Here is an 18,367-nt window from a genome sequence, read left to right on the forward strand (position 1 = left end):
GCCTCTAGGTATGAATCAAGAGGCTGCATCTGAAAGGGAACCGCCGGTTATGCTCCATTCATCTTGGTAGCCGTGTAGGCCGTGACTGCCATGCCACCCCAGCGCCTGAAACTGCGGAGCTGAGCCCGCACTTGGAGCCGTCTTTCCAGAAGCATCCATGGGCCAGGCCAAGGACGCTGTTGGGCAGCACTGCCTGCCCAAAGGATGCCCTGATGGCTGCCGCTTCTCTGCAGCCCCAGGTTGAGCGCGTTATTTTTGTCCTGGCAGCGTTGACTTCTACTTGGAAGGGAGCTGCTGCCGAGGCCACCTCTGCAGAGGAGACAACATTTTGGTGCTGGCAATGAAGAAGAGGCCCTCCTGTCCTCCCCCTGAGGGACATGGGGGTTTCATCCTGGGTACAAAGTGAGTTAACGATCACCACGACGGTCAGGGAAGAAGTGTTGTGAGGACAGGTATAAAGCAATGTACCGGCACAAAGCAGCGCATCCCTAGAGGAGACAACCTCGGTGAAAGCACCTGGAATCTTGCATAGGTCTGGGGGCAAACGTTTACCCTAGGCTAAAAGTGAGGTCGCTGTGGCTGAACTGATGACCCGGGACCCCTCTAAAGCCAGCTCTCTAAATCCATCCATCCAAAACATGCTTCTGTAGCTCCTACTTCTCTCCAGGGTAGACGGGAGATGGATGCCTGCCCCGTAGCCACAGATCTGGGGTGTGATCTCACTCATGAGTTATCTTGGTCTGCCCGCTGCATGTCTCCCAGGGGTAACTTCTTCCCGTTCCAGTTTTCCTAAGCACTGCCAGCACTGGTGTTGGTTTTCTTCAGTTGTGGAAGAGCCACACTTAGGGCACCGGCGGTGTGCCCCGACTCCGTTCTCTCTACCATGCAGCTCTGGGGAAAGTTGCTTTTACTTCTCTCTGTTTTCCCCACCTGTAAAAGCAGGATCATTTTACAAGTAATGAACTTCAGAAACAGCTTGAAACTTCTTTTAGTGCCTCCGTAGCACTTTGAGTAGGCGACCAGTCACGTCTCCTGGTAAATTGCTGCCTTCCCCACCGTTTTGCAGACTTTTGTTTGAAGAGACCCCTGCCACGACCCAGCAAAACCACTTAAACCAGTCTTAGGTTGGGCTCCTTCTAATAACTCTCTGCAAGGAAATTGAAAACTCTGAAAGTATTGAACAAAACCCAGTTTTAAAGCCATCTCCTTTTCCGCTGCCATAGCAGCAAGGCTCTCATTCCCTCCATAGGACTTTGGGAATAGCTCATGGAAATTGTCTCTGGCCTCTCTGTGACCCTGATGTACAGGGAGTTAAACTCCTCGCTTGTCCGCTTTTGACCTTGAGCTCTTGAACAAGATCTGCACAAGACTTTTGGACCTATCTCGGAGGAAAAAAGAGTCTTTAAGAGAAAGATAAGTAGCTTAAAGTTTGAGTGGAAGACTTTTTTTTTTTTTTTTTTTAATTAGTTTACCATTTTGTTACTATATAAAATGCTGATGTGATTTGAAAGCTCCGAATTACAATGTTATCATGCAACCACAACAGTTTTCTTCTGCCCTCTTCCTTCCTCCTTGCCTCGCAATCGTGGCCATGTGTCCCCTTCCCCTTTTGCTTCCCAGCTGCTGAACTTGCCTTATTCAGGCCACCTCCCCATCCCACCAAAACTCAAGAGCGTGGGGTGCTGCTGCGGCCGTCGCCTTGCGGCGGTGACCTCTGAATATCCCGTGTGAGAGCCCAAGGTGTTGGCATTACAGGACTGACCCCTTGCGTGCTGAAACGCGTCCCTTCAGTCCTTCAATGGCTCATTTTGAGAGAAAACACAGACGCTGGGAAATGTGTGGAGGAACAAGCACCAGGCAATGGTCCCCCAAAATGGGCAGGTGTATCCCCATGTGTGTAAGGCCCGGAGAATGCCGCAGTGCCAGAATAAAGCCTTAAAGCCTTGTGGGCATGTGGCTCTGCGACTTTGTATAAGGATGTGCATGGTCTGACATCCCTTTTTATACACTCCTACAGTTTCTCACCGCCATGTAATGCGTCTACTTTGGTGTCAGTAGTTTGCCCGCTCCCGTTTGTTTGTCCCTGCCGTGAATGATGGAGAACTGGCTCATGGACCGCAGAGCACAGTGCGCCTCTGAGCTGATAATGTAATTGTCGTGGTTTCAGCCCAGCCGGTAACAAAGGACCAGGCAGCCGCTCGCTCACTCCTCCGCCCCCCTCCGGTGGGATGGGGAGGAGACGGAGGAGAGAAAAAAGAAAAAGAAACTGGAACCTCGAGGGTTGAGATAAAGGCAGTTTACTGGGACAAACACAAAGAGATTACAACAACAACAACGGTACTAATGAAAAAACAGTATACAAAAAAGAGTGATGCACAGTGCAACTGCTCACCACCCGGGACGCGACGCTCCGCCACTTCCCCCACCGAAAAACAGAGACCACCCCCCGGCCCGCTCCCCATTTATATACTGAGCATGATGGCACATGGTATGGAATAGCTCCTTGGCTAGTCCAGGTCAGCTGCCCCGGCTATGCCCCCACCTCCCAGGTTCCTGTAAAAATTAACTCTATCCCAGCTGAACCCAGGACAGTAATAAAATCTGCTTTTCCTGAAACGGTAGGCAGGCAGGACGCGTCTAACTAAGCCCAGACTATTTCAGGTCTGAAGTGCTGTAATGGGCTACTAAATGGGGGCAAATAGGAAGACCCCTGAAGCTACCCCTGGTGCCACCCCACAGCTCCTTGCACATCCAAATGGGGATTTGATCCCTGCGTTATCGAAGGGCACTCTGGACATAACGTAGAGAGATGTTTGCAAGGGAAACAGCAGGGCTGTAGCCCCTCTCCCTCCTGTCCCAGCGCCGCAAAGGGAGAGCTCAGGTCTCACCCTCGCAAATCCCCGAGTCCATCCCAGCTCCGTCGCTTTTCCTGTTGCCATTCTCTGGCATCCATCTGTGTTTCACTCCCAGGCCGCTGGTACCCAGAAAGTCGCTGCTGATAAACGGGTGCATAAGCACTTAGTCAAAAATGTGCAGAGATGTGGGGAATAGTTTGCTTTTTGCTGATGCTACGGTACCAGTCATCTCTTGCATTTCCTGGGTGTTTTACTTGTACAGCGAAGTGCTAGATTTGAAGGCTCTGAGTGGAAACATATAGCAGAGATCTTGACTATTTTTCCCCGGTACAGTGCTAGGCATTTTTGCTGATGTAAGAGATAGCAAAAATAGCGTGGGGGAATTATAGCCCTAAGAAAGAAATATGTAAATATCTGAGTGCGTTGAAAAAACCCTGCTTACTTGGGGTTTGCACTCCGATTTTATGCTGGACTCTTTTTGTGGTTGAGGGGTAAATGCTGAAGGGAGCAAAAGGCGATGTTTGTACAGACACAGCTAATGAGAAACAGGGTGTGGGGAAAATGACACGGGGAATCCAAACATGCACTCAATTCCAAAGGCTGGTTTTAATCAATAATATCGTAAATTCAGTTTCTGACATGGCTGTGGGGAGCATCAGAGAAATTACGTCACCTTTTCACGGTCTGCCGGTCAGATGTGACTGATGAAGTTTGAATCTTGCTGCTTGTGTCAGAGCATGACCCTCCCAAATAAATAGGGGTGTTTCTTCACCCGGTTCCTCAGACCGTCTCTGGGGGCTGAGCCTGTTGCGAGGATGCGAGCGCCGGCTGGGATGGGGACAGGAGCCCCCGTGCTCCCGTGGCAGCAGCTGCTGCTGCTGCTTATGATGATGATGATGATGATGTCCCACTCAGCCCACACAGGTGAGCTTCTGATATCTTTGCAGAGATACCCGCGGCTGTCAGCTCCCAGCCTGCCGCTGTCCTTGCCGTGGATGGGCATTGCCTGCATCCTGCGCCGAAAGGGAACGGAGGAGACGGGTATTCCTCCTGGCCGTTTAGCCCAGGGTTTTTCTTGTAGCCAAGGAAAGAGAGCGACCGTCTTCCTCTGTTAGGATCCGGTTCAGTTTTCAGGAGCTGTGTGAGAGCAGGGTACTGAGGTAGAGGCTCAGATAACAGTTTCTTACCGTGGTCCCTAAAGCGTTGTCAGCGAAAGCACGGGAAGGGACGGTTTCTTTGGCTCTCGAATAGATTCGGAGTTGCCGCATCTCTAAATAATGCCGCTTGTCTCTAAGTCGCTACCTTCTCTCTTTCTCAGCCATCCTGGAGGTGAACGGAAACCTCAACTGTAGGTGCGTGAAGACAACTTTGGACTACATCAGTCCAAAGCGATACGAAAGCATTGAGATAAGACCTGTGGGAAGCACCTGCAGACGTACAGAAATCATGTAAGTGCTGCAGGTGGCTCGTGGGGCAGAAAGCTGCTTTCTCCTCCGGCTCCCGCAGAGCAGCAGGTCCACTGTTTCTGCAACCGCACTGCTTTTTTTCCTCTCTCTTTCTGAAAACAAAAGCTTTTCAAAAATGCCGGCAAGCTCACTTACACTTTGGGGCTGAGGAACATCGGGTCAACTCCGGTGGAGGAAAGGCAGCCGAGCCGACCTGCCAGAGGTCCCCAGGACCTAAATGACCCTTGCCAGCAAGGGAAAGCATGATTTCCCCGTGCTGGTGCTTAGTGGGGAGCGTGGTGGTGGTGGGTGTTTGCAGTTTGGAGGAAGCATATTCTCAGACACCAAGGCAGGATGAGCCATAAACAATTTTTCCACTACCGATATGCAACACTCCTGAGGGCAAACAGCATCTCAGGTCAAGCCCTTGTCTCATTACTCCTGTTCTGACTCGAGCAGTGTGTTAAGCAGAAGTGTAAGATTTCTTTAACCTCTGGACGTTGATACATTTGTAAGTCTACAGAGAAAATCATCTTTGAACACGCTTCAAGAACAGTCTCGGCTCTGCATGGGAACGTGTTGCATCTTGCTTTTTCCTGACCGTCCTGTGGCTTCCCTCTGTCGCTAGCAGCTTTCTGTGATCCGCTGGCACTGTAAACGAAAGCCGAGCCTTGCATATCAGCTCAGGCTGCTGGAATTCCTGCCTTCGGAGGGGAGGGTGATGCTCACCAGCTCTCCTTGCGTTTCAGAATTAAACTAAAAACCTCAGGGAAAGTGTGCGTGAATCCTGACGCCCCTTGGGTGAAGAAACTGCTGAAGCGTATCGCTGGCACGTAAGTTGCTTTGATGAAAAACCCTTTGGCTCGGGTGGCCCTTGGATGGCATCCCGTCGCCTCTGCGGTCCTGGGGAACGCTCATGGGACCGAGGGCTCTTGGGGGGGCTGCTGGGGGCTGAGGGACCTGCTCCCGAGGCGATCAGGGGTGAGACCTTGCTGTGTAAAGCAGCGTTCAGTCGTTGATGCTGCCATCCGCGGGTTGTGCTCTCCCCGGCTTGTGCCTCTGAAAACATTTTGGCAAAAAAAAAAAAAAAAAATTATCGGGGGGTGGGAGGTTGGAAATGGCAGGAGGAGGGTTTGCTCATTGTGAGGACGATAACATATCGATGCTCGGGTGGGAAAGCCACCCTCCTCTTTGTTGTGCCCGGTTTGCGGCATAGCGTAGGGACAGCTGGGAGACATCCCCGTGAGCGATGCCCATCCTGGGGAAATGGCGGCGAGTTCCTTCAGTTGGGGCAGGAGCTGCTTCCCCCCCCCTCCCTGGACCCGCTTTTCTCTGCGTTCACACATTTCTCCTCCTTCTGCTTTTTGCAGGAAGAAAAAATAAGTTTCCTGCTAAGGAAGTGGACGCTCAGGGCCCCAAACGGGCTGGCAGATGACGTGCAGGCGTGCAAACCTGGCCGATCCTCACTTTGCCCTCACTTCCCCCCCAATTTTCCCCAAATCCCCATATCCTGGCCCCGGTGTCAGCTGCCGCGGGGAGGGTGGCTCGCTGCTGACCCCAGCCCCGCGGCAGGTTCGTGGGGGTGTTTTTTCCCCCCCCTGCATTCAGTCCCTGGATCGGTGTGAATATGAACCCTTCGTTTATTTACTCGCCCATAGGCTGTGAAGCCTGTTTTTTGGCAGGGGCTGCTCCTGTCTCTGTAGCAACGACTTTGCGACTCTTTCTGTGCAAAGCACTCATTGACGGAGTGTGTGTCTGGGTTTTTTATTACGCAGCGTGGCGTGTCCCGTCCTGAGAGCTCAAGTCAAATAAAATTCAGGTTGTTTTTTTTTCTTCTTCTGTTGTATTTTTCCCTGGATCTCCTAGCTTCGAAGAAACTCAGCAGAGATTTGATAAACCCTGGTGTCGTAACCTTCCCGGAGCTGAATTTACCATCATTTGCATCTGGCACTCTGGTATTGATGCTGTTTCACAGATATGCCGCAGGCATTAAAATGTGTGTTTGAATATACGTCAGGTGAGGTATTTCTGCTATAGGTAGGGGAACAAGGGCAGCACCCAGGCGCATCTCAGGCACGACAAAAACCCCTTTTACGTGAAGGAATGAGACAAGGGCTGGAAAGTTTTGTCCAAGGCAGCGACAGTAGCCGGGATGGGTGTCCCAGCCCTGAACCCCCAGAAAGGGTCCGGCAGCCCCGGCACAGCCAGTGGGAATCAAAGCTCCTTCCCGACATGACCTGTTGTCTCCCTTGGTGGTGATTTGAGGGCACGATGTTGCTGGCAGGGAGCTGGAGGATATAGCCAAATCCAAGCGCCAGGTTCGTGATGGGGCTGGGGTTTTGCAGGCAGCTGTAAGGCTTTTGAAACCAGTAAAGGCCAATAAGGAAATATAGGGGATGGGTGTGAGGTCACTTGGCAGAGTTTAGGGATAATTGGCCACGGCGGGGGTTGGGAAGAGCAAAAGCAAATGCCACCAAAGCTCGGGCTGGGATGCGCCTTGCAGGGGGCAAAATCTGGTTGCAGGAGAAATGAGTAATATCTGACGATGCAGAAGAGAAAAATGCCCCCAGAAACCTCCAGGCTTGTGCGGTCGTGTGAGGGAAGGCGTTGGGGGAAACGACCGATATATTTACAAGACCTGGCTTTGTAGGGAGGGGAAAACGGAGCTGGTTTCAGGAAGCCCGGGGCCTCCCACCAAACCCCGAGCTGCTTTTTTACTAATGCCGTTGCAAGCTCAGTGAGCGCTGTCAGCAGGGAACGGAGACGGGCAAAAACCACCCTGACCCCCGGGGGCCTCCCGCCTGCGCCGCTTCACTTCTCCTATTTTCCGGCTCAAATAGAGGGGATGCTGCTGGGGCAAGGGATGGGGCTGGTATGGCTGCGTGGGTGACCCTGCTCCTGGGGGTGCTGCTGGTGACCCACCGCCCCGGGGATTCAGGTGAGGGTCCCCGTGCCCCCACACGTGGGGATGGAGGATGCCGGGGAAGGGCGTTGAGGTTTTCGGAGGTGGCATCCCGCTGCCGTCTCCGGGGCTTGAAGGTTCTTTTGCAAGCGGGGCCATCCCGGTGGGATTGGGGGGGGGGGGGGAGATGCATTGCCCAGAATGGGTTTTGGGGCTGGCAGCGGGTTTTGGGGCGATGCGTGAGCCGTGGCCGTGTGCTCCTTTAGCTCTTTTGGAAGCCAATGGTAACCTGAGCTGCCGCTGTGCTAAGACGACCAGGGGCTTCATCTCCCCGCGGAAATACAGCAGCGTCGAGGTCTGGCCGGTGGGGAGCAGCTGCCGGCGCCTCGAGGTGGTGTAAGTGGCTCCTGGGGGGTACAAGCCCCCTCCACCCCCCCATCCTCCCTGAATTATTTCAGTTTTGGGCTCTTTTTCCTTATGGGAAGCGCAGGGGGGCTTGGCTGCTTGACCCTCCCCGCCTCTGCCCCACTGGAGGAGGGGGAAGCGACATTGCCGAAACCCCGTGTGTTGTCTAGGATAAGGCTAAAAAGCCTAGAGAGGGTCTGCGTGGATCCTGATGCCCCTTGGGTGAAGAAACTCCTGCAGGACCTCCCCAACCTGTAAGGCCCTCTCCACTCCACATGCCACTCCCGGCGGGACCAGTCGCATCCCCTGGGGACTAGTCTTCACACGTTTCTCCTCCCCTTCTGCTTTTGGCAGGAGGAAGAAAGAGCCTCCCCACAGAGGAAGCTGCCACCGACGGGACGGCCAGATGTGCGGGGCCTGAAACTGGACCCCCACCCCTTTCCCTCCCCTCCATCCCACTGTCGCCTTGCCCCAGTGCAAGGAGGGGAGCCACGTGATGCCCCGAGCCCCTTTTTCCTCTGTGTTTTAGGCATTTAAACCCTTGGAAATGCCAGTCCCCAGCTTGCCCACCCTCCCAGGCCATGGCCACGGGCTGGGTGTCCCCTTTGGGCACAAGCTAACGGGTCCAATAAAAGTGGCAATTCTCCATCACCGTCACTTGCATCCCTTCTTGCGGCGTGCCAGGACTTGGGGGGGTGCTCAGGGGAGCAAGACCCCCTTCACAGGATGGGGAGCAGAGCTGGGGGGGGTCACCGGCGTTTCTCCATCAAGAAACAAGGGGCAAACAGGAGGTTTTAGGAGGCGACGACGGCGGTTTGTGCCTTTTTTGGTGGGGGCCACATGCAATGGGGGGAAGCGACGCAAGGGAAGTCGAAGAGCAGGGCAGCTTTTTTCCCCACCCCGTGGCGTTTCCCAGCCTGTGAAATCCCCGGTGGGGGTTGGTTATAAAAGAACCACCCCGTGACAGGTCGGGGCAGGTGGCAAGGATGCAGCTGCTGGCGGTGGCGCTGGCCCTGGCCCTGCTCCTCAGCAACTTGGTGCCGGGGGATGGTGAGTGACCTTGGGGTGTCTGTCCGTCCGTCCGTCTCCGCCTGCAAATCCCTAGGTAGAGGCATTGGGTGCCACGGATGGGGCTGAGCATGGGGTCCTCCAAGCTTTCAAATTTGTCTCTTGCCCATTTTTGAGTTTATCTTTTAAACCCTGGGGGGATACTTGGGATAGGGAGGTGGGATTTGGCTGATGGGTTTAAGCGGCTTCTCTTCCAGACCCCTGTGAAACTCGAGCGCTTGATGGGTGGGCGGTGGGTTTAATTTGTAAAACATTGGTTAAGTTTTCAAATCCTGAAGCTAAATCCCCTCTGTACACGTGAACAGAAAGTTTTGAGATCGTGCTGGGAGGGACTAGCCTTGCCGCTGCAAACCCCATTAACAGAAGCCCATCCCTGCAAAAGACCCCCATGGGTGCCAGGGAGGGGACGGGACGGTGGCACTGGGACGGTGGCAGGAGGACAGAAGGGAGGGGGGTATCCCCGGCTGCCTCCCCTCCCAGAGGGGCCAAGACCTGGCTGTGGGCTGCTTTCGGGCGCAGGTCTGTCGCTGGAGAGCCTGCTGACCAACATGAGGTGCAAGTGCATCAAATCGACCGCCCAGGCCATCAACTTGGGGCTGATCCTTGCCATCGATGTTACACCGCCAGGCATTCACTGCAGGAGGAAGGAGATCATGTAAGTGGAAAGCCTGCAAACTGATCCCCACAAATTACTTGCTCGGGCACCAGCGCTAAAAACACGCAGGCGTTCGTGCCCTCTCCGAAGCCCCTAAATCTGGCAGTGACTCTTGCAAAGGCACGGGTTGTTGCGCGGGACGCTGCTGCCCGTTTTAATGGGGGTTACCCCCGGCGTGGCTCACGGAACCGAGGTCGAGACCCCCAAAAAATCCTGTCTATCTCCCAGCAAGGGTCGCAGGGGTGTGCTCGTAACTCTGCTGGGGAACCGGAGGGGTTTTCTCTGCAGACGGTGGTGTGGTTAGAAAAATTTTGGGGAAGAGGCGTGTGTGGGGCTGAGGGGGGTCTCGTCACCTTGTAGCCTCACCCTGAAGAAAAACAAGAAGGTGTGCGTGGCTCCCGAGGCACCCTGGATCCAGCTGCTCATCCACAAGCTGACCCAGAGGTACGTGACACCCAGCGAGCGAAAAACAAGCGGTCTATCAAAACGAGTTGGCAGGATGCTCCCCTCCTCCTGATTGCTTTATTTTCATTTCTTTCCTCCCTTTCCCCAAAATCTGCAGGAACTTCACCAAAAAAGAAGGGGCGGCGCGGCCGTGGCGGGCAGCGGAGGGGTGGGGTGGGGGAGTGGAGCGATGGTGCCGGCCCCCTCGCAGACCCCCCCCCCCATCTTTCTCTCAGTCCCTGTACCAAAATAAATAACCAGCTGTGGTTATTTATTCCTCTGCGGGGACAGCAGCGATATAACCCCTCCGTGCCGAGATATGCCAGGTTTCACGGCACGACACTGATGCTTGCTCTGCTCCTGGGGTTTTGGCGGGGGGCAGGAGCCTTTCCCCGCTCCCCCTAAAAAAAGGCTTTTTCCTCGGGCGCCCAGTGTCACCCTCCGTTTTGGGTGCCCGCACTGTTCCTGCATGCGATGGCAGCCTGTCCTGAGCGCCATCAATAAAAGGATGAACGTGCTTGCCTCACACGGCTGCAGCAGCTCTTTCTGCACGGATTTGTGGAAAAATTGGTATTTTTGGGGTGTGGGAGTTAGACGGGACCATGGCACCATGAAGCCCTCAGCTGCTTTGCCACGGGGCACTTCCTAACACGTCGCCTTTCCTCTGCCCCGTGTTTTCGTGCCTTTTTCTGACAGCTCCTGGGAGGAGCATGTTGTGCTATGGGATGCTGGTAGAAGTTGGATGGGGTCTGACCTCCACAGCCCCACTCTGCTGGCTCCCAGTTGGGCAAGCACAGGAGAAATGGGAGATACTGGGAAATTTCCCAGTTGACTGGCTGAGGCTCTCTCTGCAGACCTCCAATTTCCTAGGACAGATGCGCACATCCCGCAGGGATGCCAGCATGGAACAGGGATGTCCCTCGGCCACACAGACCGAGGCGATGCAGGTGTGACTTGCAAGCTTGCACAAAATTATCACCATTTAAAAATCTGTCTTGGCCGTACTGGTAGTAGGTGTTTGAGGTCTGGGGATCTCCCCAAAAGGGAAGGACTCAAATTTGCGTCACCCACCCCACCACCCTGGATGCCACCAGTGCGTCCCAGGGCAGTGGCAAGCTGTGAAACACCCAGCCAGTCCCCACATCCTCCCTCCTTCCCACCCTGTGCTTCTCAGGAACCACAGCAGGGGACGAGAGTGTTTGCAAAAGGGCTGTTTATTGCCTACAGAAGGAAACAGAAGTACACAGGTGGGAAGAAACAAGCAGATATTTAGCCCTATCCATCACGTGCGAGCAGTACCGCATCTCCACGGTGCAAGAGGGGGTGTGTTTCAATGAAAAAAAAAATAAAAAAATTTAAAAAGGCAAGAAAAAAGTAACAGTTCAGGGTTATCATCGTTATTTTGTCCAGGCTGGGTCTGTGCAGGGGAGCAGGTCTTCCCCCTGCCTAGGTCTCCACCATCCCCACTCGATGGGAATTCGCTTTCTCGGTGAGTTTTTCATTGCAAAGTATAATTACAGGGGGAATTGCAGCATGGCATGGCACTTTCTGCAAAACACAAGTTCTTTCAGGGGGAGAGAAAAAAAGGATCCTTTTGTAAAAGCAAATCAGAGGGCTGGAGAAAAGGTTTCTTACTATTTATTCCCATGGGAAACATGGAACAAGCAAGTTACTCGGGTTTTTTTGCTCAGGTCTCAGTTGAAGGCTGCTGCTCTTTGCAAGCACCGTGCCTAGGACTGGTGTCAAACTTGGCAAAGCTTTTTGCCTGGGAGACCTACCCCATCCCAATGTCAGGGCTGGTGGGGAAGGCAGCCCCCCAGGACCCCCCCCGGGTGGTGACGGTGCTGCCGAGCTGGCCCAAGGCAGGAGAGGGAAAACTGGGGCCGGGGGGCCAGCAGCGGCTCCGGCCTCTGCAAGCAGCAATTTCCCCATCCGAGAGGCTAGCCCGCTCGCAATTTAAAATGAAGCTACCATTTCCATAAAATGAGACATAACCCCCCCCACCAAAAAAATTTCAGTGTAAGCACGCCTGGGAGTGACACTGCAGCTTCTCCCCTCTCCATGTGCACTTCCATGTTCTGAGGGACGGGACCTTGTGGTTGCAAAAGCAACGCACAAGAAAGAAATCCAACTAAAAAAAACCCCCGACCTCCCAAAATAACCACCGTGAAATGGGGCGGGAGGGGGAGCCCGGGCTCCCATCACCGCTGCTCCGGTCCAGCCTGTGAGTTTATGAATTAAGGGCATATTTAGCTAACATGGTGCACACAAAACACTTTAATTGCTCAGAAAGCAAACACACGATGCAATAATTAAAAAATGGAAAACAAGCCAAAGTCATGTAACATCACTTGTGAAGAAAGCCACCATGAGGTTGGGGTTTTTTTTGGTTGGGTTTTTTTTTTGCTTTGGAACAAAGACAAATACAGACAAATGCAAACTCAGTAAATGCCTAAATTGTCGGAACTGTTTAACAAAGAGGACAAGACCAAGTACCAGGATCATTCTAACCTTCACCACTCAAACGGTGAGAGATTTTGCAGGCTAAACACGCCGTACAATTGCAGGAGGGGAAGGAAAAAAGAGTCGTATCACTTGGCGTGCTTTGCCATCAGAGCTGTTTAAAACACCCTAAAGTACCAAAGTACCCCAGCATTTCTCTATCTTCATGCTTGTTTTCAGACATACTCCAAGAAACTGTACTCCTGAAGTCCATCATCCTCAAACATAGACAAACCAGCAAACTTTACTGTCTCTTATTTATAGACCCAAATAATTTTTCTTAGGATGAAGGAGTTCTTTAAAGGTGTTAATTTTGCCCCTTTTCTGATCATGCAATGCCTGCGCCTGTCTCATCCGCTCTGTTTTTTGTCCCTGCTCTCGTTTCCTGGAGGAAAAGCAAACCCATGGTCGGTGTCAGTGCAAAGAGTGGTCACAGGAGAAGATTCTGTTATCACTTAGAGCTGTGCCTGGATCTAGAGCCTTATAATCTTCTGCCAAAGTTGTTTTTAATCTTAAAGTGAGTTCTTGGCCTGACTCTTGGCATAGAGGCTTAAGACATGAACGCTATTCACCAGGTTCTCTTAGGGTTTGTGTTGCCTTTCAACACTCAAGGGTGAGAAAGGGAGGTTATGTGACTAAGCTTCTGTAATCTTATAAAAAAACTAATGAGCTGCATACCACAAGATGCTTTTCCTCACCCTTAGATGGAGAGATTCAGCTAATAACAGTATCTATCAGAAAAACTCTCTGCATCTAGGGCTCATTTCTTTTCTGGTCTCTAACAAATCAGGTCCTCTGCCCCCTTGGGTAAAACCCCTCCAAGACCAAGCACTTCAGCTCCTTTTGGGACACGTGAAATTGGGCAGGCAAGGTTTTTCAATGCGTGTGCTTGCTGCCGAAACCGTACCACTTTTGAAGTCAACGTGAACTTCAGCGAGCCTTGTATGCCGCTTTGCTTCCTACCAGGCAGTTTTGGTTGTGAAGACGGCCCAGAAGAACGCCACACCTCTGTGGTGACCAAGTAGGACAACGACCCACTGCTCTTTTATGTTGACAGCCTGATTTTAGCTGAACCACCTCCTGCTGCTGCCTAGTGTACCAGCGTGCTAGATAAGGTTGTGTTTAGATCAGTCATCTCCTCATACAATGGAGAGGGTCCTTCCTTAGGTCTTAGATCAGGCCTTAGATCTTCATTACCATTACAAGAAAAGTATCTATGCAGAAACCAAGAACAGGAGAATCCTAATTATGTACAAAGCTGAGGTTGCTGGGGGGAGGACCACTGCTATTTGCCATTTAACTTCCTTTTAAAACCAGTACGAAGGTACATATCACATTTGTGTGATATTTCTCATGCAGGCTATTGATTTGGTTTGGATAGGACTAAAAGTCTTCACGCCACTATGCCAAGTTTCATGCCAAAGGAAAGTTTTGATGCTAAAAGCTGAAAATGCATTGTGGAAATTAAGTAACTGCTGCTGTGTTGCTGGGTTTAAATCTGGTCTTCAGATATTAAAGACTGACAGCCCCTTCTGGCTCCTGCTCCCTACCAAGAAGGCGTAAATACTGCACTTCCTGGTCTAGGAATCCTTAAAAGTGTTTCCCTAACCCATCTTCTAAATTAACAGAGAAACTCTGAATTTCAACAAGCCTTTTTGGCTTCCCCCTCGCCACCCGACCAAAACCAACCCCCGAGAAAAAAAGTGATATGAACCTTTGAGGTCTCAAATTCTCACTCGTGATTCAGACCCGATGTCTCACACGCTGGGTGTGGAAAGCCGGTCTCCAAAAGAGCAGTATTTGGGATTAAGTGGGAGCTGCAGATGCTCAGCACCTTTGTGAAGTGGGCCTCTGGGAGCTCAAGAGCATGAATGTGGATTTAGGAGTGTCTGTGGCAAAGCCAGCAAGGTGGGAGACCATCAGCCATCCGCAGCATTACCCAAACACTGAAGATCACGGTAAGGTTTTGAAAGCTGTGTTAGGTCAGTGGCAAGTGCTTCTGAAAAGGTTGAGAGTCAAAGATTTTGGTTTTCTAGGCTATACAACACAGAACAGCGAGGACTTCGGACTAACGAGACCCTTTCTGAATGTTTCTGCAGACTAAACAGGAGTGACTTCCAACAGAGAAAGCTTATGCATAAAATGAAATATTTTCTCAAAAAGTACTAGAAAGGGACGACAAAAGCTTTTAACCAGGCAAATGGGAAGGAAAGCTGGTCTCAGACCCCATTGTGCCATACCTGACTTCAGCGTGTGGTACGCAAATATTCACGCTCCTTACATCAAAATAAGGAAACAAAAATATTCAGCTACATTGTACAAAATTCTCTTTTTTTTTTTATATATATATACACACACAAACCCCCATATCTAACAGATTTACCATATTGAATTTTAAAAAGTTGCATGAAGAAGGGTGTTGGATTTTTGTTTTCTCTGCTTGCTTTAGGCAGTGCTGTTGCTTAGAAGTTGACACCAGGCACCATACTTTTGAAAGCAAACCAAGACAGCGAGGAGCAGTAAAGGGCTAAGAGCTTTTTTTCCAGGTGTTGGCTGTGAGGACACTGCGACGTGCTGGGAACCAAGGGTCAGTGATTGAGAGAACTGATGGTGTCCCATCCATCTCCGCTTAGGATTAGGGATAATTTGCTTCGTATTACTCCCTTTCCCCTAGCAAACACCCTACCGTCAGCTTCCATCTGGGTCAAAAGAAAACTACCTTTGCCATCAGGATGATGCATGTTTGTTGAAAGGCTGCCTGCTCCCCGCTCCCTCTCTTCCTAGAGTAGAAAATCGCTATGGAGAGCGGCGTTTCTGCTCAGCCAGAAAAAAAGCGCAGTCCCCTTACTGCTCCTGTTGGGAAAGGAAAAAAAAACCAGAAGGAAAACAGGGAGGGAGCCAGACATGTGAAAGGTGGGTAAACATGTCCCCAGTTATGTGCATTGACTGAAACATCATTGAGACTCTTTTTTTTTAAAATCCAGAGGTTTTGTGCAACGTCTGTTAAAATGACTTTTTTAAAAAAAAATCGCACAGCGTAATGGACGTTCGGAAGTGCATTTCGCAGCAGAGAAAATCCACTTTAACACCTTCCCACAACAGAACACTTCAATAGGTTAGAAACCAAAGGAAAGTCAAACTTAAGCAGTTTACAATGTTTGCCAGGGTTTTTTTCCTCATCCCCATCCTCTCCCACCCCGATATTATAAAACGTTGTTGTTGGGTTTTATTTTTATTAATAAATGGGCTCCTCTGCAGTTCATATACAATCATAGGTGAATTTTAAATTCCATTTTATACAAACATCTCAAAAAATATTGGGAGTGAAGTATGGTAGGAAATACTGCTCACGTTGCTAGTTAACATGCGTGTAGGAAAAGGAGGACAAGGGTTTGTTAGTGCACACCTCCAGAGCAGAGCACCCCTCCCTCCAAAAAAGATACAGTAGCTGATTACAGAAAGGTAATGTCCACAAAATTAAGTTTTTCATGCTATTCTACTTTCCAGTACTATACTCTCAAATCGCTTTCGCAATTTATCTGCAATGGCTAGGTGGCGAACGCTGAGGTATATTAAAAAAGAGATACCTGCCTCTAGAGGAAAATCCGTCTTTAGAAAGGGTTTTTTTTTTAGTGCTGCACAAAGCAATTGCCGGACAGGAATTTCACCCAGTTACAATCACTTCCAATTTATAGTAGACAATAGATGATGCCTCCATTTTTAGGCACTTCTTTTAAAAGGGAGTTGTTGTTTCATTGAACCGATTTTTGCGTTCTGTCCCACACCACCCCCTCCCCGGCCCCCAACAAGCGTCAGGGAATAGATTCTACTCTAGGTCCAATTGATTTTTTTTTCCCTATGGATAATTTCCTATGTATAAAACGACAAAGGAAATGTTTAATTAAAGAGTGGAAGAACAGCCTGACTTAGCAGTTTTGCAAGACAGAAGATGGCTCCTTAGTATTTAAAACTAATTTCACAATTTAAATTTGACTTTTTGAAGTATACGAATGAGACATAAATATAGGCTATCAATCTGTTTAAAAATTTCATTCACATAATGGAAAATTTTTTAATTTATTAAAAATATCACATTTTGAGACTAGAAACAGTAAAGTGCATGAAAAGTTTAAAATATAAATTCAAGAAAATCTTATAGCAGCAAAAAAGCAGAATAAAGAAAAACTTAAAAACACAGACACAACCTTTTCCTATCACTGTGCCATTTTTTTTTCCTAACATTAAGCAGCCAACCAATTTTTCAGCAAATTGCATTATGTTTAATGGCTCTTCAGGCACAAGGTTTTGAACTGGCCACCTAGAGCATAAAAAGGGAAAAAAAGGATTTCCAACACATCCAAAGAGCATTAACAGTTGGGAATGAACCAGCAGCTTTTTAATTCAACCCTGACCAACAACAGAAAAGAAAGATTATTAAAAAAGTGTGATGGCTATTTGGCAACTAGGGTCAGGAAAAATGATTCAAGGAACGACTACGGCTACCACTCGCTCCCCCAGTGAAAAAAGCATGCTGACAGCTACTCCACGTGCCCTTTTGGAGACAGAAGTAAGGTCATTTCCAGTGGTTTTTCCTGTACCCTACGCTTAAGCAGTTAATCCCAAATTTCCCATCTTTGCAACCAAACTTCGGAAAAGGAAACCTAGGATGGATTTGCAACACCTTTATTCACACGGAACCCAAACGCTTGCAACGGCTTGCTTCAAATGCAATTTCTTACCATTTCTAAGTCCTGCTCCCAAACTGTGCTGCTGAACAGTGTGTCGCCCTGGCTTGCCAAAGCAGGGAGGCAGCTCTGTTTCACAGAGGTCCCTTGGATCCCTGTGTACCTCGCCCAGAAAGGACCGAGTTCTTCAGAGCTCCAAAAAAAAGTCACCGTGGCGTCGCTCGAGCAAGCGGTCTATACGCAGCATTAAATGCTCACCTGCAAAGTCCTGTGAGACGTAGCTTCGCTGGAAATTTCATTCTAAATGAAATTACATCAGGAGAATTTAGACCTCAAATTTTATCACAGATATTAAGCCATCTTTGGTTTTTAATATTAGGTAGACGAGGGGCAGGGCCGCACTGCTAATCATTTATAGTCAGGTATTAAGTGCTTTGCTAATGTGCAAAATTTATTTTGGATGCAGAGTTCAGTCTCCGTTTTGGGTTCAAACAAACAGGATTTCTAATATTCTTCCTACAAAACAAGCATTTCTATTTTTGTTTTTCTTTCTCCTAAAAGGTTGGCTCATTTCACCATGTTCTGGAAAAAAGCATTACCTTGAAATATGTTAATATGCAAGTTTTTAATCTCATTTGTCCATTTATAAGTGCAGCTCCCTACTGAAAAGAAAAAGCTTGCCAGTTTAAAAAAAAAAATTAAATTAAAAACCTGGAAAGGGAATAATACTTTGGTTCCAGCCCTAGTGCCAAATGATACCAATATGCACCAAAATGTGCAAAATCTCATATCAAACACATAAGGAAAGGAGCTTGAAGAAGCAGCTTAAGGTTGGCCATACTTCACTCCTATATACTTTGATTTACAACTGTACAGGTCCATAACAACAGGTCCTTGCCCTCAAAGGGGCAGGGCTCCACTACCTCCTGTTAGGCAAGTGCACACCGTTGACAAGAGGCAGGAGCGGAGGATGGAGTTCTAGTTGTGTTAACAGTGAGAAGTGGTCTGAAGGGATGTGAGGGTGTGGACACCCAGTGATGTTGTTGTCAACCAGCCACTGAGGGTCCAAAGGCCCCAGGACACCAAGCACGTTCATGTGAGTGTTGGAATAGAAAATGTAGTCAATCACACCCTAGGGAGAAAGAGAAACACGACAGTGAGAACAGACCTCGCTTCTGGCAACCTGAACTCGACTGGCTTCTGGCTGCAATTCACGGGAAGAGGCACAGCGCTGGAATTAGGGTAAGAAACGCGCGTGGCGTTTTGTGTTCAAAGCGCTGCATCCGTTCTCATTAAGTCACTGGCCAGAGCCAGGTCGACAGCTTAAAAATGCCAGCAAATCAAGGATTTGTGTGTGGTAGGAAAAGTGTCCAGCGAGTGTAGGAACCAGTGATGAAGCACTTACA

The 18,367-nt window shown here is 49.9% G+C and overlaps 4 protein-coding genes across 7 annotated transcripts in view; 3 read left to right on the forward strand and 1 right to left on the reverse strand.

Annotated features, from left to right (window-relative positions):
• Positions 1-3,670: 3,670 nt before the first annotated feature.
• On the forward strand, positions 3,671-6,693 carry LOC126045027 (interleukin-8-like). The gene is made up of 4 exons (XM_049815568.1): positions 3,671-3,779; positions 4,174-4,303; positions 5,050-5,133; positions 6,585-6,693. The coding sequence occupies exons 1-4, from the start codon at positions 3,671-3,673 to the stop codon at positions 6,691-6,693; spliced, it is 432 nt and encodes a 143-aa protein (XP_049671525.1).
• A 475-nt stretch (positions 6,694-7,168) lies between these two features.
• On the forward strand, positions 7,169-8,028 carry LOC126044863 (alveolar macrophage chemotactic factor-like). The gene is made up of 4 exons (XM_049815139.1): positions 7,169-7,238; positions 7,469-7,598; positions 7,778-7,861; positions 7,962-8,028. Exons 1-4 carry the CDS (start codon positions 7,175-7,177, stop codon positions 8,026-8,028), a joined length of 345 nt encoding a protein of 114 aa, XP_049671096.1. The 5' UTR covers positions 7,169-7,174.
• Positions 8,029-8,593: 565 nt separating this feature from the next.
• Positions 8,594-10,031, forward strand: LOC126045029 (C-X-C motif chemokine 2-like). Its single transcript, XM_049815569.1, has 4 exons — positions 8,594-8,657; positions 9,195-9,330; positions 9,691-9,774; positions 9,893-10,031. Exons 1-4 carry the CDS (start codon positions 8,594-8,596, stop codon positions 10,029-10,031), a joined length of 423 nt encoding a protein of 140 aa, XP_049671526.1.
• Positions 10,032-10,970: 939 nt separating this feature from the next.
• Positions 10,971-18,367, reverse strand: part of CNOT6L (CCR4-NOT transcription complex subunit 6 like) — a 38,060-nt gene continuing 30,663 nt past the window's right edge. For all 4 annotated transcript variants that reach the window (XM_049814657.1, XM_049814659.1, XM_049814656.1 and 1 more), the window contains one exon: positions 10,971-18,093. In XM_049814657.1, coding sequence (XP_049670614.1) covers positions 17,881-18,093 — 213 coding nt within the window. In that variant the 3' untranslated portion in view covers positions 10,971-17,880. The remainder of the gene's footprint in view (positions 18,094-18,367) is intronic.

This window comes from Accipiter gentilis, chromosome 12 (genome assembly GCF_929443795.1).
Source record: "Accipiter gentilis chromosome 12, bAccGen1.1, whole genome shotgun sequence".
Taxonomy (NCBI): Eukaryota; Metazoa; Chordata; class Aves; order Accipitriformes; family Accipitridae; genus Astur; species Astur gentilis.

Excerpts from the sequence above, each read along its gene's own strand:
- LOC126045027 (XM_049815568.1), top strand. The coding sequence starts at position 3,671 with ATGCGAGCGCCGGCTGGGATGGGGACAGGAGCCCCCGTGCTCCCGTGG. Across the intron at positions 3,780-4,173 it reads GTCCCACTCAGCCCACACAG|CCATCCTGGAGGTGAACGGA; the intron begins GTGAGCTTCTGA and ends TCTCTTTCTCAG. Across the intron at positions 5,134-6,584 it reads CTGAAGCGTATCGCTGGCAC|GGAGCTGGAGGATATAGCCA; the intron begins GTAAGTTGCTTT and ends TGTTGCTGGCAG.
- LOC126044863 (XM_049815139.1), top strand. The coding sequence starts at position 7,175 with ATGGCTGCGTGGGTGACCCTGCTCCTGGGGGTGCTGCTGGTGACCCAC. Across the intron at positions 7,599-7,777 it reads TGCCGGCGCCTCGAGGTGGT|GATAAGGCTAAAAAGCCTAG; the intron begins GTAAGTGGCTCC and ends TGTGTTGTCTAG. Across the intron at positions 7,862-7,961 it reads CTGCAGGACCTCCCCAACCT|GAGGAAGAAAGAGCCTCCCC; the intron begins GTAAGGCCCTCT and ends TGCTTTTGGCAG.
- LOC126045029 (XM_049815569.1), top strand. The coding sequence starts at position 8,594 with ATGCAGCTGCTGGCGGTGGCGCTGGCCCTGGCCCTGCTCCTCAGCAAC. Across the intron at positions 9,331-9,690 it reads TGCAGGAGGAAGGAGATCAT|CCTCACCCTGAAGAAAAACA; the intron begins GTAAGTGGAAAG and ends GTCACCTTGTAG. Across the intron at positions 9,775-9,892 it reads ATCCACAAGCTGACCCAGAG|GAACTTCACCAAAAAAGAAG; the intron begins GTACGTGACACC and ends CAAAATCTGCAG.